We start from the raw sequence: 15,361 nt of genomic DNA on the forward strand, positions 1-15,361 counted from the left end.
TACTACCTTCTATACTACATACTATACTGGCTATTAGGGAATACTACCATCTATACTGGCTATTAGGGAATGCTACCTACTATACTGGCTATTAGGTAATGCTACATACTATACTGGCTATTAGGGAATACTACCTACTATACTGGCTACTAGGTAATACTACCTACTATATAAGCTACTAGGGAATGCTACCTACTATACTGGCTACTAGGGAATACTACCTACTACACTGGCTACTAGGGAATACTACCTACTATACTACATACGATACTGGCCACTAGGGAATACTACCTACTATACTGGCTACTGGGGAATACGTCCTACTATACTGGCTACTAGGGAATACTACCTTCTATACAGGCTACTAGGGAATACCACCTACTATACTGGCTACTAGCAAATACTACCTACTATACTGGTTACCAGGGAATACTACATTCTATACTATCTACTATACTGGCTACTAGGGAATACTACCTACTATACTGGCTACTAGGGAATACTACCTACTATACTGGCTACTAGGGAAAACTACCTACTATACTGGCTACTAGGGAATACTACCTACTATACTGGCTACTAGGGAATACTACATACTATACTGGCTACTAGGGAATACTACCTACTATACTGGCTACCAGGGAATACTACCTACTATACAACCTACTATACTGGCCACCTGGGAATACTACCTACTATACTACATAATATACTGGCTACTAGGGAATACTACCTACTATACTGGCTACTAGGGAATACTACCTACTATACTGGCTACCAGGGAATACTACCTTCTATACTACCTACTATACTGGCTATTAGGGAATACTACCATCTATACTGGCTACTAGGGAATACTACCTACTATACTGGCTATTAGGTAATGCTACATACTATACTGCTATTAGGGAATACTTCCTACTATACTGGCTACTAGGTAATACTACCTACTATACAAGCTACTAGGGAATGTTACCTACTATACTGGCTACTAGGGATTACTACCTACAATACTGGCCACTAGGGAATACTACCTACTATACTGGCTACCAGGGAATACTACCTACTACACTGACTACTAGGGAATACTACCTACTATACTGGCTACCAGGGAATACTACCTACTATACTGGCTACTCTGGAATACTACCTACTGTACTGTCTACTAGAGAATACTACCTACTATACTGGCTACTAGGTAATACTACCTACTATACTGGCTACTAGGGAATACTACCTACTATACTGGCTACTAGGGAATACTACCTACTATACTGGCTACTAGGGAATACTACCTACTATACTGACTACTAGGGAATACTACCTACTATACTGGCTACTAGGGAATACTACCTACTATACTGGCTACTAGGGAATACTCACCTAATCCCTCCTTCTGCCATGCACTTTTGGTGGGCTTGGTGATGGTCATGTTGCCTCTGGGCCCAGGTTTCAGACCCTGTAAAAACACAGTACAGGGGGCACTATTCTAAATGTAATCATGAGAAGATTTAAGTGTTCATGAACTAATTGCTTAGCATTATGATGTGATTATAACCATATGATGTTGATATGTGGTATAGCTATTAAAACTTACCGTAGTCCTTGTCTTATGCCACTGCTGCCTGGCCTCTGTGCAGCTGTGCACAGGTGGTACGACTGGTGTTCCCATCTGGGAATAGACTGGAATAGTGATGCAACTGTGTGGTTGCATAATGCAGCGCCAGCAACACATGGACAGTGATGTTGTGTCATAGTTATTGGTTCAGAGGGCTTCCGGACAACCTACGTGGGGTTTATAAAAATACATTGATTAGACTATATTCTGGCGCAACATGCAACAGCCACTAAATTCATTGCAGAAATACAGGTTTAAACTTTTCTATTGAGGGTATATGGCCTTGTTTAAATGTAATCTTATGCGTCCAACATAACAGAGCTTACAGAAACAGCAAGGAAGACGACTGAACAATTACTACACTAAGAACAGTTTCCTAGACATATGTAGGTTAAGTCTAGTCCTAGACGTAAGCAATGCCTCCTAATGTAGATCTCCATTGACAGGAACTTTGTAGACTAAGACTAGGCTTCGTCTCTGACTGTGTAACCAGCATGTAAGGTGTCACAAACAGCTGACTTTTTACCTTACACTCAAACTGTGTGGTTTCCTCATGGACCTGAGGATTGACCCCTCACCCCTCATTGGGCCCCTTACGCTGACCTCTCTTGTCACGTTGTCCCTGTTCGAAACTGTTTGGAATAAAAAATAATGAGCAATCATAATGTTAGCTAGCTACTGTAAAAAGCATGTCTTCAACTAGGTTACAGCTTTGAGTAAACATCCTTGTTTGGTCTGATAGGCAACTTGGCTACACCTTCCTTCATAGTTGAAAAAGTAACTGGAGACAAAGTTTAGAATCCTTTTTCCAACTTGGAGGTCGGTGCTTTGCTACTTGTCTTGACCAGACGATGTACATCTTTGGCAGCTCTTGCAAGCGCCTTGTATTAAACAGTGCCGTAGTTGGTAAGGGACGGGGGGCGTTGGCTAATTGCTAGCCACCTTACTAGTAGCGCGTTAATAGCTAGCTAGCTAAGAGACAGAAAAAAACACAAAACACAATAATCGAATAACAAAAATCTCTAACTGAACGCATAAACAGAATTTCAACAAGAATGATAAAAAAACACTATAGAAATGTGATTATAATATTAATATACTGAGATATTGATAAAACGAGCGACTTCGAGGCTAGTATGGCTACAATCAGGCTGACAGGGCGTGTTTGGGACATGAAGCTATGTATTGGGTAGGAAGATGAGGGGAAGTGGGCGTTGCTACGTTGTGCAAAAGGTCTATTAGCAAGCAATGAATGATTAAAAAAGCTATTATAGCTAGCTAGCTAGTAGGCTAATGTTTGCACGTTAGCATTAGCCTAGTTCTCTACCCTATTAACTTCGGCTAGCTATCCTTGCAGCTAAGTTAGCTAGTTAGCTGCATGCACAACCACCACTTGATGGTGATACACTCTTCGAAAAAAGGGTTCACTTAGGAGTAGGGCTGTCCCCGACTAAAACATATCACCTACTGTACCAGTCAAAAGCCTAATACAAATTACCAGCCTTTTTGGAAGCCAGCAGCAGCGAGCATCAAGAGGAGCTGGTTGAGAAGCTGGTTGAGGAGCTGGTTGAGAAGCTGGTTGAGGAGCTGGTTGAGAAGCTGGTTGAGAAGCTGGTTGAGGAGCTGGTTGAGAAGCTGGTTGAGAAGCTGGTTGAGAAGCTGGTTGAGGAGCTGGTTGAGAAGCTGAATGAGGAGCTGGTTGAGAAGCTGGTTGAGAAGCTGGTTGAGGAGCTGGTTGAGAAGCTGGTTGAGAAGCTGGTTGAGGAGCTGGTTGAGAAGCTGGTTGAGGAGCTGGTTGAGAAGCTGGTTGAGAAGCTGGTTGAGAAGCTGGTTGAGGAGCTGGTTGAGAAGCTGGTTGAGAAGCTGGTTGAGGAGCTGGTTGAGAAGCTGGTTGAGGAGCTGGTTGAGAAGCTGGTTGAGGAGCTGGTTGAGGAGCTGGTTGAGGAGCTGGTTGAGAAGCTGGTTGAGGAGCTGGTTGAGGAGCTGGTTGAGAAGCTGGTTGAGGAGCTGGTTGAGGAGCTGGTTGAGGAGCTGGTTGAGGAGCTGGTTGAGGAGCTGGTTGAGGAGCTGGTTGAGAAGCTGGTTGAGGAGCTGGTTGAGGAGCTGGTTGAGAAGCTGGTTGAGGAGCTGGTTGAGGAGCTGGTTGAGGAGCTGGTTGAGAAGCTGGTTGAGAAGCTGGTTGAGGAGCTGGTTGAGGAGCTGGTTGAGGAGCTGGTTGAGGAGCTGGTTGAGAAGCTGGTTGAGGAGCTGGTTGAGGAGCTGGTTGAGAAGCTGGTTGAGAAGCTGGTTGAGAAGCTGGTTGAGGAGCTGGTTGAGGAGCTGGTTGAGAAGCTGGTTGAGAAGCTGGTTGAGAAGCTGGTTGAGAAGCTGGTTGAGGAGCTGGTTGAGGAGCTGGTTGAGAAGCTGGTTGAGGAGCTGGTTGAGGAGCTGGTTGAGGAGCTGGTTGAGGAGCTGGTTGAGAAGCTGGTTGAGGAGCTGGTTGAGAAGCTGGTTGAGAAGCTGGTTGAGGAGCTGGTTGAGGAGCTGGTTGTGAAGCTGGTTGAGGAGCTTTTTGAGGAGCTGGTTGAGGAGCTGGTTGAGGAGCTGGTTGAGGAGCTGGTTGAGAAGCTGGTTGAGGAGCTGGTTGAGGAGCTGGTTGAGAAGCTGGTTGAGGAGCTGGTTGAGAAGCTGGTTGAGAAGCTGGTTGAGAGAATGCCAAGAATGTACAAAGCTGTCATCAAGGCAAAGGGTGGCTACTTTGAAGAATCTCAAATATAAAATATATTTGATTTGTTTAACACTTTTTTTTGGTTACTACATGATTCCATATGTGTTATTTCATAGTTTTGATGTCGTCACTATTATTCTACAATGTAGAAAACAAGCAAAATAAAGAAAAACCCTTAAATGAGTATGTTTGTCCAAACTTTTGACCGGTACTGAATGTGTGTGAGCTTTAGTTAAAAATGAAGACACTGAAATAACTAAAGAGGGAGCCAGAGATCAACATAGCCAGAATAAATAAACCTGCTGCCTTACACCCCTCCTCCTGCTGCCCGTTGCTGCTGGCCTCCAAAGACTATGCTCATTTGTAATAGGTTACACCAGCGGTTGGCAACCTTTTCCATTTGGAGTGCCAAATTATCTAATGACCAGTGATTTTCATATGCACATTTTTCGTGGAACAGTTTCATTTAATTTATAACAAAGTCTTCAAATCTCAAAATCAATGTCATACATATGATTCTTCAAAATTCTGTCAAAATTTTAAATGATACAATTCTAAAAGTAACTTCTATTGTCAATATGTAATAAATAGCCTAAATAAATCCAACACATAAAACCATTGCAAGTAGAACGACCGCAGGGCTCTGCAGAGGGTGGTGCGGTCTGCACCACGCATCACCGGGGGCAACCTGTCCTCCATGACACCTACAACACCGATATCAGGAAGGCAAAAAAAGATAATCAAGGACAATGACCACCCGAGCCACTGCCTGTTCACCCGGCTTCCATCCAGAAGGCGAGGTCAGTAGAGGTGCATCAGAGCTGGGACCGAGAGCCTGAAAAACTGCTTCTATCTCAAGGCCATCAGATTGTTAAACAGCCACCACTAGCACAGAGAGGTGACTGCTTACCTACAGACTTGATTTCATTGGCCATTTTAATAAATGGAACACTAGTCACTTTAATAATGCCACTTTAATAACATGTACATATCTTGCATTACTCATCTCATATGTATATACTGTATAATGTATCCTTCACTATCTTTTCTTGTAAGGCGTCTAGGTGTAGCAGGTAAGGCGGAGTCAGGCGCAGGACACAGAGATGAGTAATACACGTAACTTTACTCAAAACAACAAATATTCCAAGAAGAAAAATAATCAAGCTCACAAATACAGGCCCAGTTACAAAGAACAAACACGCACAAAACCATGGGGGGAACCAGAGGGTTAAATAAGGAACATAATTATGGGAATGTGTACAATGAAGACAAAACAAATGGAAAATGAAAAATGGATCGGTGGCGGCTAGAAAACTGGTGACGTTGACCGCCGAACGCCGCCCGAACAGGGAGAGGGACCAACTTTGGCGGAAGTTGTGATAATTCTTTACTATCTATTGCATCTTAGCCGCTCTGTCACTGCTCATCCATATGTTTTATACTTATATATTCTCACTCCTTTACTAGATTGTGTGTATTAGGTTTGTTGTGGAATTTGTTAGATATTAGGTTTTGTTGTGGAATTGTTAGATATTACTTGTTAGATACTGCTGCACTGTCAGATCTAGAAGCATAAGCATTTCACTACACTCACAATAACATCTGCTTACCATGTGACCAATAACATCTACTAACCATGTGACCAATAACATCTGCTAACCATGTGACCAATAACATCTGCTAACCATGTGACCAATAACATCTGCTAACCATGTGACCAATAACATCTGCTAACCATGTGTATGTGACAATAACATTAGATTTGATTTGATTTGAGAAAACTATCCTGATGAATATAAATATCCTATAAATCACATTGGCTACGCATGGCCTGTCTGCAAGCAACTTAAAACATTGTATCAACTTGGGTCCAGCCTGAAGCTCTAGCAAACTTGCAATGTTGTATAAAATATTCTGGGCCCTCAGAGTATCCCACACCAGAAATGACCATAACCAAACAAACATTGTAGATTAGAAATAACGGTAAATGTATTGCTGTTGTGGCATCCCCAACGCCGCCATCCCCAAGGCCGCCATCCCCAACGCCGCCATCCCCAACGCCTTAGTCCACTCAGACAGGTAGGCGTCTTGCGTAACATTTGTTATATATATTTTCCACTGCTCGACTAAAACAATCTCAGTCAACCACTTACTAATCATGTCCATGATCTTCTATTGTTGCCTCCAGAGTTAATTTGACATCAAGTCCTTTAGGTCTGCCTAATGTTCCCTGGCTCTCCACATTTAGCCTTGTATGGGTGAGTGAGTGAAGGAAAGAAGGAGTGAAGGAGAGAAGGAAGGAGCGTAAATGGTTGATTAATTGTTTATGCATTTTATTTTATATTGTTTTTAATTTATCAATACATTTGAATTGTTTTTGTATGCTTTATTTATTTTCAAATGTTATTAGAAATGTTTTGACAAAACCTTGATTTTTTTTGTTTGTTTTATATACAGGTATGCCTTTCTGCAACTCTCACAATAAATACATTTAATTCCTTTCTTTTCCTGTATTACATGGCAAAGATCATGTGTAACAACATTATAATAATCAAGGTCAATGTTTTTATTTTAAAAGTATCTCAACTACTTTGTAAAAACGAGCTACTTGTGACTTTTCCTTTAGTAGTTTTACTTCTATTTAGTGTAGTACTTCTACTTGAGTAGGATATTCTAGTACTCAGGGTACACAGGTAAAAATCCCAAAGTAAATCTGGTTTGCTTCGTTGTCCCACACAGCTGCTACTTCTGTTTGGATGACTTTGGACTTAACGCCAATTCATGATGTCTATTGATTATCATTGATTATCCCAAATGAGATATGAGACCTCATCAAACTTGGTATGAATCCCATCAACGGTCCTGTCTAGTCCATGTCCATAATGACTGTATTGACGAGCATTAATCACTCTTCCAACCACGCCACACATGCCCCAGAGGTTCCTCTTTAAATTTGGCTCAATAGATAATCAATATCTATCAATATCTGACCCCATCATCATTATTTACAACCAACAATGACTCACCTCTTCTTTAAAAATGACTAAGTTAAACCCAATTCAATTGTTATTTCTATTTAACCTTTATTTAAGCTAGGCAAGTCAGTGAAGAACACATTCTTATTTACAATGACGGCCTACCAAAAGGCAAAAGGCCTCCTGCGGGGACGGGAGCTTTCGATTAAAAAAAAAAAAAAAAAAATACAATATAAATATAGGACAACACGTACATCACAACAAGAGTGTAACGGCTTTCTTCCTGGGATGAAGGAGAGGACCAAAATGCAGCGCAGTTAGTGTTCAACATGTTTAATATAACAAACTGTGAACACTTACAACAATACAAAACAACAAACGTGAAAACCGAGACAGTCCTATCTGGTGCAGACCACAAACACAGACAGGAAACAACCACCCACAATCCCCAACACAAAACAAGCCACCTATATATGATTCTCAATCAGGGACAACGATTGACAGCTGTCTCTGATTGAGAACCATATTAGGCTGGACACAGAAACAGACGAACTAGACACACAACATAGAATGCCCACCCCAACTCACGCCCTGACCATACTAAACAAATACAAAAACAAGGGGAAACAGGTCAGGAACGTGACAAAGAGAGACAACACGTACATCACAACAAGAGAGACAACACGTACATCACAACAAGAGAGACAACACGTACATCACAACAAGAGAGACAACACGTACATCACAACAAGAGAGACAACATGTACATCACAACAAGAGAGACAACACGTACATCACAACAAGAGAGACAACACGTACATCACAACAAGAGAGACAACACGTACATCACAACAAGAGAGACAACACGAACATCACAACAAGAGAGACAACACGTACATCACAACAAGAGAGACAACACGTACATCACAACAAGAGAGACAACACGAACATCACAACAAGAGAGACAACACGTACATCACAACAAGAGAGACAACACAACACTATGTATAAAGACAACAAACATAGTAAGGCAATGAAAGCGTTCAGTTGGTCATAAGGGTCTGAAACGTTGTTAATATGAATTTGTTCCAAACTGTTCAACTTCTGTCTTTCTCTCTCTTTGAGTCAACTACTCGCCGCATTTTATGCACTGCAGTGCTAGCATAGTGGATGACTGTCATTCATATTCCATCTACCCAGTTCAACGTAACATCAACAGGTTTAGGCTACTACATGATACTCAAATAGTCCCTGTACCCATCATGAGGTTGCTACAACCTAGCCTATGAATGACAGTTTACAACATAGGTGCACAGATGTAGCTTATGCTTTCAGTACTAGATTCATTATCTGATCCTTTGATTGGGTGGACAACATGTCAGTTCATGCTGCAAGAGCTCTGATAGGTTGGAGGACGTCCTCCGGAAGTTGTCAATATTACTGTGTAAGTCTATGGAAGGGGGTGAGAACCGTGAGCCTCCTTGGTTTTGTATTGAAGTCAATGTACCCAGAGGAGAATGATAGCTAGCTGTCCTCCAGCTACACCATGGTGCTACCCTACAGAGTGCTGTTGGATATTGGATATAAGAGCAACGTCAACTCACCAACATTACGACCAGGAATACAACTTTCCCGAAGGAAGGACAATGGATCGGATCCCAGCCGGCGACCCAAAACAACGGCGCCGCAGAAGGGGCAGACGGAGCGGTCTTCTGGTCAGGCTCCGTAGACGGGCATATCGCGCACCGCTCCCGAGCATCCTACTCGCCAATGTCCAGTGTCTTGACAACAAGGTAGACAAAATCCCAGCAAGGGTTGCCTTCCAGAGAGACATCAGAGAATGTAGAGATTGTAACGTTCTTTAACCTCACACTCAATGTCAACAAAACAAAGGAGATAATCGTGGACTTCAGGAAACAGCAGAGGGAGCAACCCCCTATCCACATCGACGGGACAGTAGTGGAGAGGGTGGAAAGTTCCTCTTCATACACATCACAGACAAACTGAAATGGTCCACCCACACAGACAGCGTTGTGAAGAAGGCGCAGCTGTCATGTTTTGTCTTTCATCATGTCTTGTCCCTGTGCTTCCCTCTGCTGGTCTTATTAGGTTCTTTCCCTCTTTCTCTCTCTCTATCGTTCCGTTCCTGCTCCCAGCTGTTTCTCATTCTCCTAACGACCTCATTTACTCTTTCACACCTGTCCCCTATTTTGCCCTCTGATTAGAGTCCCTATTTCTCCCTCTGTTTTCCGCTTCTGTCCTTGTCGGATTCTTGTTTGATGTTTGCTGTTCCTGTGTCCTTGTTCCGCCCTGTCGTGTTCTTTGCCTTCTTCAGATGCTGCGTGTGAGCAGGTGTCTATGTCAGCTACGGCCAGTGCCTTCCTGAAGCGACCTGCAGTCTGTGGTCGCGTCTCCAGTCGTTCCTCTCTATTGACGAGAGGATTTCAGTTCCTGTTTTGGATTGACCATTGATAATATCCAGGAGAATCATTATTTGTTTATTACTGGAATAAAGACTCTGTTACTATTACGTCGCTTTTGGGTCCTCATTCACCAGCATAACAGAAGAATCCGACCAAGATGGACCCAGCGACTATGGATTCTCTCAACACTGCCGTCGAGTTCCAGGGAGCAATGCTCGGCAGACACGAGCAGGAATTGTTTGCTGCTCGTCATGCCGTTGAGACCCTGGCCGCTCAGGTTTCCGATCTCTCTGGACAGTTTCAGAGTCTTCATCTCGTGCCACCAGCTACTTCCTGGTCTTCCGAGTCTCCGGAACCTAGGGTTAATAACCCACCATGTTACTCTGGGCAGCCCACTGAGTGTCGCTCCTTTCTCACCCAGTGTGATATTGTGTTCTCTCTCCAGCCCAACACGTACTCAAGAGAGAGAGCTCGGATCGCTTACGTCATATCACTCCTTACTGGTCGGGCTCGGGAGTGGGGCACAGCTATCTGGGAGGCAAGGGCTGAGTGTTCTAACGATTATCAGAACTTTAAAGAGGAGATGATACGGGTTTTTGATCGTTCAGTTTTTGGGAAGGAGGCTTCCAGGGCCCTGGCTTCCCTATGTCAAGGTGATCGATCCATAACGGATTACTCTATAGAGTTTCGCACTCTTGCTGCCTCCAGTGACTGGAACGAGCCGGCGTTGCTCGCTCGTTTTCTGGAGGGACTTCACGCTGAGGTTAAGGATGAGATTCTCTCCCGGGAGGTTCCTTCCAGCGTGGACTCTTTGATTGCACTCGCCATCCGCATAGAACGACGGGTAGATCTTCGTCACCGAGCTCGTGGAAGAGAGCTCGCGTTAACGGTGTTTCCCCTCTCCGCATCTCAACCATCTCCTCCCACCGGCTCAGAGACTGAGCCCATGCAGCTGGGAGGTATTCGCATCTCGACTAAGGAGAGGGAACGGAGAATCACCAACCGCCTTTGCCTCTATTGCGGTTCTGCGGGACATTTTGTCATGTCATGTCCAGTAAAAGCCAGAGCTCATCAGTAAGCGGAGGGCTACTGGTGAGCGCTACTACTCCTGTCTCTCCATCAAGATCCTGTACTACCTTGTCGGTCCATCTACGCTGGACCGGTTCAGCTGCTTCCTGCAGTGCCTTGATAGACTCTGGGGCTGAGGGTTGTTTTATGGACGAAGCATGGGCTCGGAAACATGACATTCCTCTCAGACAGTTAGGGAAGCCCACGCCCATGTTCGCCTTAGATGGTAGTCTTCTCCCCAGTATCAGATGTGAGACACTACCTTTAACCCTCACAGTATCTGGTAACCACAGTGAGACCATTTCCTTTTTGATTTTTCGTTCACCTTTTACACCTGTTGTTTTGGGTCATCCCTGGCTAGTATGTCATAATCCTTCTATTGATTGGTCTAGTAATTCTATCCTATCCTGGAACGTTTCTTGTCATGTGAAGTGTTTAATGTCTGCTATCCCTCCTGTGTCTTCTGTCCCCTCTACTCAGGAGGAACCTGGTGATTTGACAGGAGTGCCGGAGGAATATCATGATCTGCGCACGGTCTTCAGTCGGTCCAGAGCCAGCTCCCTTCCTCCTCACCGGTCGTATGATTGTTGTATTGATCTCCTTCCGGGGACCACTCCCCCTCGGGGTAGACTATACTCTCTGTCGGCTCCCGAACGTAAGGCTCTCGAGGATTATCTGTCTGTTTCTCTCAACGCCGGTACCGTGGTGCCTTCTTCCTCTCCCGCCGGAGCGGGATTTTTCTTTGTTAAGAAGAAGGACGGTACTCTGCGCCCCTGCGTGGATTATCGAGGGCTGAATGACATAACGGTTAAGAATCGTTATCCGCTTCCCCTTATGTCGTCGGCCTTCGAGATTTTGCAGGGAGCCAGGTTCTTTACTAAGTTGGACCTTCGTAACGCTTACCATCTCGTACGCATCAGAGAGGGGGACGAGTGGAAAACGGCGTTTAATACTCCGTTAGGGCATTTTGAATACCGGGTTCTGCCGTTCGGTCTCGCTAATGCTCCAGCTGTCTTTCAGGCATTAGTTAATGATGTACTGAGAGACATGCTGAACATTTTTGTTTTCGTTTACCTTGACGATATCCTGATTTTTTCACCGTCACTCGAGATTCATGTTCAGCACGTTCGACGTGTACTCCAGCGCCTTTTAGAGAATTGTCTCTACGTGAAGGCTGAGAAGTGCGCCTTTCATGTCTCCTCTGTCACATTTCTCGGTTCTGTTATTTCCGCTGAAGGCATTCAGATGGATCCCGCTAAGGTCCAGGCTGTCAGCGATTGGCCCGTCCCTAAGTCACGTGTCGAGTTGCAGCGCTTTCTCGGTTTCGCTAATTTCTATCGGCGTTTCATTCGTAATTTCGGTCAAGTGGCTGCCCCTCTCACAGCTCTGACTTCTGTCAAGACTTGCTTTAAGTGGTCCGGTTCCGCCCAGGGAGCTTTTGATCTCCTCAAGAAGCGTTTTACATCCGCCCCTATCCTTGTTACTCCTGACGTCACTAAACAATTCATTGTCGAGGTTGACGCTTCAGAGGTGGGCGTGGGAGCCATTCTGTCTCAGCGCTTCCAGTCTGACGATAAGGTCCATCCTTGCGCTTACTTTTCTCATCGCCTGTCGCCATCGGAACGCAACTATGATGTGGGTAACCGCGAACTGCTCGCCATCCGCTTAGCCATAGGCGAATGGCGACAGTGGTTGGAGGGGGCGACCGTTCCTTTTGTCGTTTGGACTGACCATAAGAACCTTGAGTACATCCGTTCTGCCAAACGACTTAATGCACGTCAGGCTCGTTGGGCGTTGTTTTTCGCTCGTTTCGAGTTCGTGATTTCCTATCGTCCGGGAAATAAGAACACCAAGCCTGATGCCTTATCCCGTCTCTTTAGTTCTTCTGTGGCTTCTACCGACCCCGAGGGGATTCTCCCTGAAGGGCGTGTTGTCGGGTTGACTGTCTGGGGAATTGAGAGACAGGTAAAGCAAGCACTCACTCACACTGCGTCGCCGCGCGCTTGTCCTAGTAACCTTCTGTTCGTTCCTGTCTCTACTCGTCTGGCTGTTCTTCAGTGGGCTCACTCTGCCAAGTTAGCTGGCCATCCCGGCGTTCGGGGTACGCTTGCTTCTATTCGCCAGCGGTTTTGGTGGCCTACTCAGGAGCGGGACACGCGCCGTTTCGTGGCTGCTTGTTCGGACTGCGCGCAGACTAAGTCAGGTAACTCTCCTCCTGCTGGTCGTCTCAGACCGCTTCCCATTCCTTCTCGACCATGGTCTCACATCGCCTTAGACTTTATTACCGGTCTGCCTTCGTCTGCGGGGAAGACTGTGATTCTTACGGTTATCGATAGGTTCTCTAAGGCGGCACATTTCATTCCCCTCGCTAAGCTTCCTTCCGCTAAGGAGACGGCACAAATCATCATTGAGAATGTGTTCAGAATTCATGGCCTCCCGTTAGACGCCGTTTCAGACAGAGGTCCGCAATTCACGTCACAGTTTTGGAGGGAGTTCTGTCGTTTGATTGGTGCTTCTGTCAGTCTCTCTTCCGGGTTTCATCCCCAGTCTAACGGTCAAGCAGAAAGGGCCAATCAGTCGATTGGTCGCATATTACGCAGCCTTTCGTTTCGAAACCCTGCGTCTTGGGCAGAACAGCTCCCCTGGGCTGAGTACGCTCACAACTCGCTTCCTTCGTCTGCTACCGGGCTATCTCCGTTTCAGAGTAGTCTTGGGTACCAGCCTCCTCTGTTCTCGTCCCAGCTCGCCGAGTCCAGCGTTCCCTCCGCTCAGGCTTTTGTCCAACGTTGTGAGCGCACCTGGAGGAGGGTCAGGTCTGCACTTTGCCGTTACAGGGCGCAGACTGTGAGAGCCGCCAATAGACGTAGGATTAGGAGTCCTAGGTATTGTCGCGGTCAGAGAGTGTGGCTTTCCACTCGTAACCTTCCCCTTACGACAGCTTCTCGCAAGTTGACTCCGCGGTTCATTGGTCCGTTCCGTGTCTCTCAGGTCGTCAATCCTGTCGCTGTGCGACTGCTTCTTCCGCGACATCTTCGTCGCGTCCACCCTGTCTTCCATGTCTCTTGTGTCAAGCCTTTTCTTCGCGCCCCCGTTCGTCTCCCCCCCCCCCCCCCCCGTCCTTGTCGAGGGCGCTCCTATTTACAAGGTACGAAAGATCATGGACATGCGTTCTCGGGGACGTGGTCACCAGTACTTAGTGGATTGGGAGGGTTACGGTCCTGAGGAGAGGAGTTGGGTTCCATCTCGGGACGTGCTGGACCGTTCGTTGATTGATGATTTCCTTCGTTGCCGCCAGGGTTCCTCCTCGAGTGCGCCAGGAGGCGCTCGGTGAGTGGGGGGGTACTGTCATGTTTTGTCTTTCATCATGTCTTGTCCCTGTGCTTCCCTCTGCTGGTCTTATTAGGTTCTTTCCCTCTTTCTCTCTCTCTATCGTTCCGTTCCTGCTCCCAGCTGTTTCTCATTCTCCTAACGACCTCATTTACTCTTTCACACCTGTCCCCTATTTTGCCCTCTGATTAGAGTCCCTATTTCTCCCTCTGTTTTCCGCTTCTGTCCTTGTCGGATTCTTGTTTGATGTTTGCTGTTCCTGTGTCCTTGTTCCGCCCTGTCGTGTTCTTTGCCTTCTTCAGATGCTGCGTGTGAGCAGGTGTCTATGTCAGCTACGGCCAGTGCCTTCCTGAAGCGACCTGCAGTCTGTGGTCGCGTCTCCAGTCGTTCCTCTCTATTGACGAGAGGATTTCAGTTCCTGTTTTGGATTGACCATTGATAATATCCAGGAGAATCATTATTTGTTTATTACTGGAATAAAGACTCTGTTACTATTACGTCGCTTTTGGGTCCTCATTCACCAGCATAACAGCAGCAGCGCCTCTTCAACCTCAGGAGGCTAAAGAAATTTGGCTTGTCACCAAAAACACTCACAAACTTTTACAGATGCACATTCGAGAGCATCCTGTCGGGCTGCATCACCGCCTGGTACGGCAACTGCTCCGCCCACAACCGTAAGGCTCTCCAGAGGGTAGTGAGGTCTGCACAACGCATCACCGGGGGCAAACTACCTGCCCTCCAGGACACCTACACCACCCGATGTCACAGGAAGGCCATAAAGATCATCAAGGACATCAACCACCCGAGCCACTAGCTGTTCACCCCGCTATCATCCAGAAGGCGAGGTCAGTACAGGTGCATCAAAGCGCGGACCGAGAGACTGAAAAACAGCTTCTATCTCAAGGCCATCAGACTGTTAAACAGCCACCACTAACATTGAGTGGCTGCTGCCAACATACTGACTCAAATCTCTAGCCACTTTAACAATTAAAAATTGATGTAATAAATGTATCACTAGCCACTTTAAACAATGCCACTTTATATAATGTTTACATACCCTACATTACTCATCTCATATGTATATACTGTACTCTGTACCATCTACTGCATCTTGCCTATGCCTTTCGGCCATCGCTCATTCATATATTTTTATGTACATATTCTTATTCATTCCTTTACACTTGTGTGTATAAAAAGTTGTTGTGAAATTGTTAGGTTACTTGTTAGATATTACTGCCCTGTC

At 45.7% G+C, this 15,361-nt stretch overlaps 1 protein-coding gene across 1 annotated transcript; it reads right to left on the bottom strand.

Moving 5' to 3' along the window:
• Positions 1 to 3,147: 3,147 nt before the first annotated feature.
• On the bottom strand, positions 3,148 to 4,725 carry LOC120039637 (uncharacterized protein DDB_G0271670-like). Its single transcript, XM_038985051.1, has 2 exons — positions 4,637 to 4,725; positions 3,148 to 4,297 (listed from the first exon to the last, which is right to left on the bottom strand). Exons 1-2 carry the CDS (start codon positions 4,723 to 4,725, stop codon positions 3,148 to 3,150), a joined length of 1,239 nt encoding a protein of 412 aa, XP_038840979.1.
• Between the last annotated feature and the right edge of the window lie 10,636 nt (positions 4,726 to 15,361).

The sequence above is a fragment of the Salvelinus namaycush genome, unplaced genomic scaffold (assembly GCF_016432855.1).
Source record: "Salvelinus namaycush isolate Seneca unplaced genomic scaffold, SaNama_1.0 Scaffold2860, whole genome shotgun sequence".
Taxonomy (NCBI): domain Eukaryota; kingdom Metazoa; phylum Chordata; class Actinopteri; order Salmoniformes; family Salmonidae; genus Salvelinus; species Salvelinus namaycush.

Coding starts and splice junctions, on each gene's coding strand:
- LOC120039637 (XM_038985051.1), bottom strand. CDS start 4,725: ATGGAAAAGGTTGCCAACCGCTGGTGTAACCTATTACAAATGAGCATA. Junction 4,298..4,636: donor CGGGCAGCAGGAGGAGGGGT/GTAAGGCAGCAG, acceptor TCTCTCAACCAG/CTTCTCAACCAGCTTCTCAA.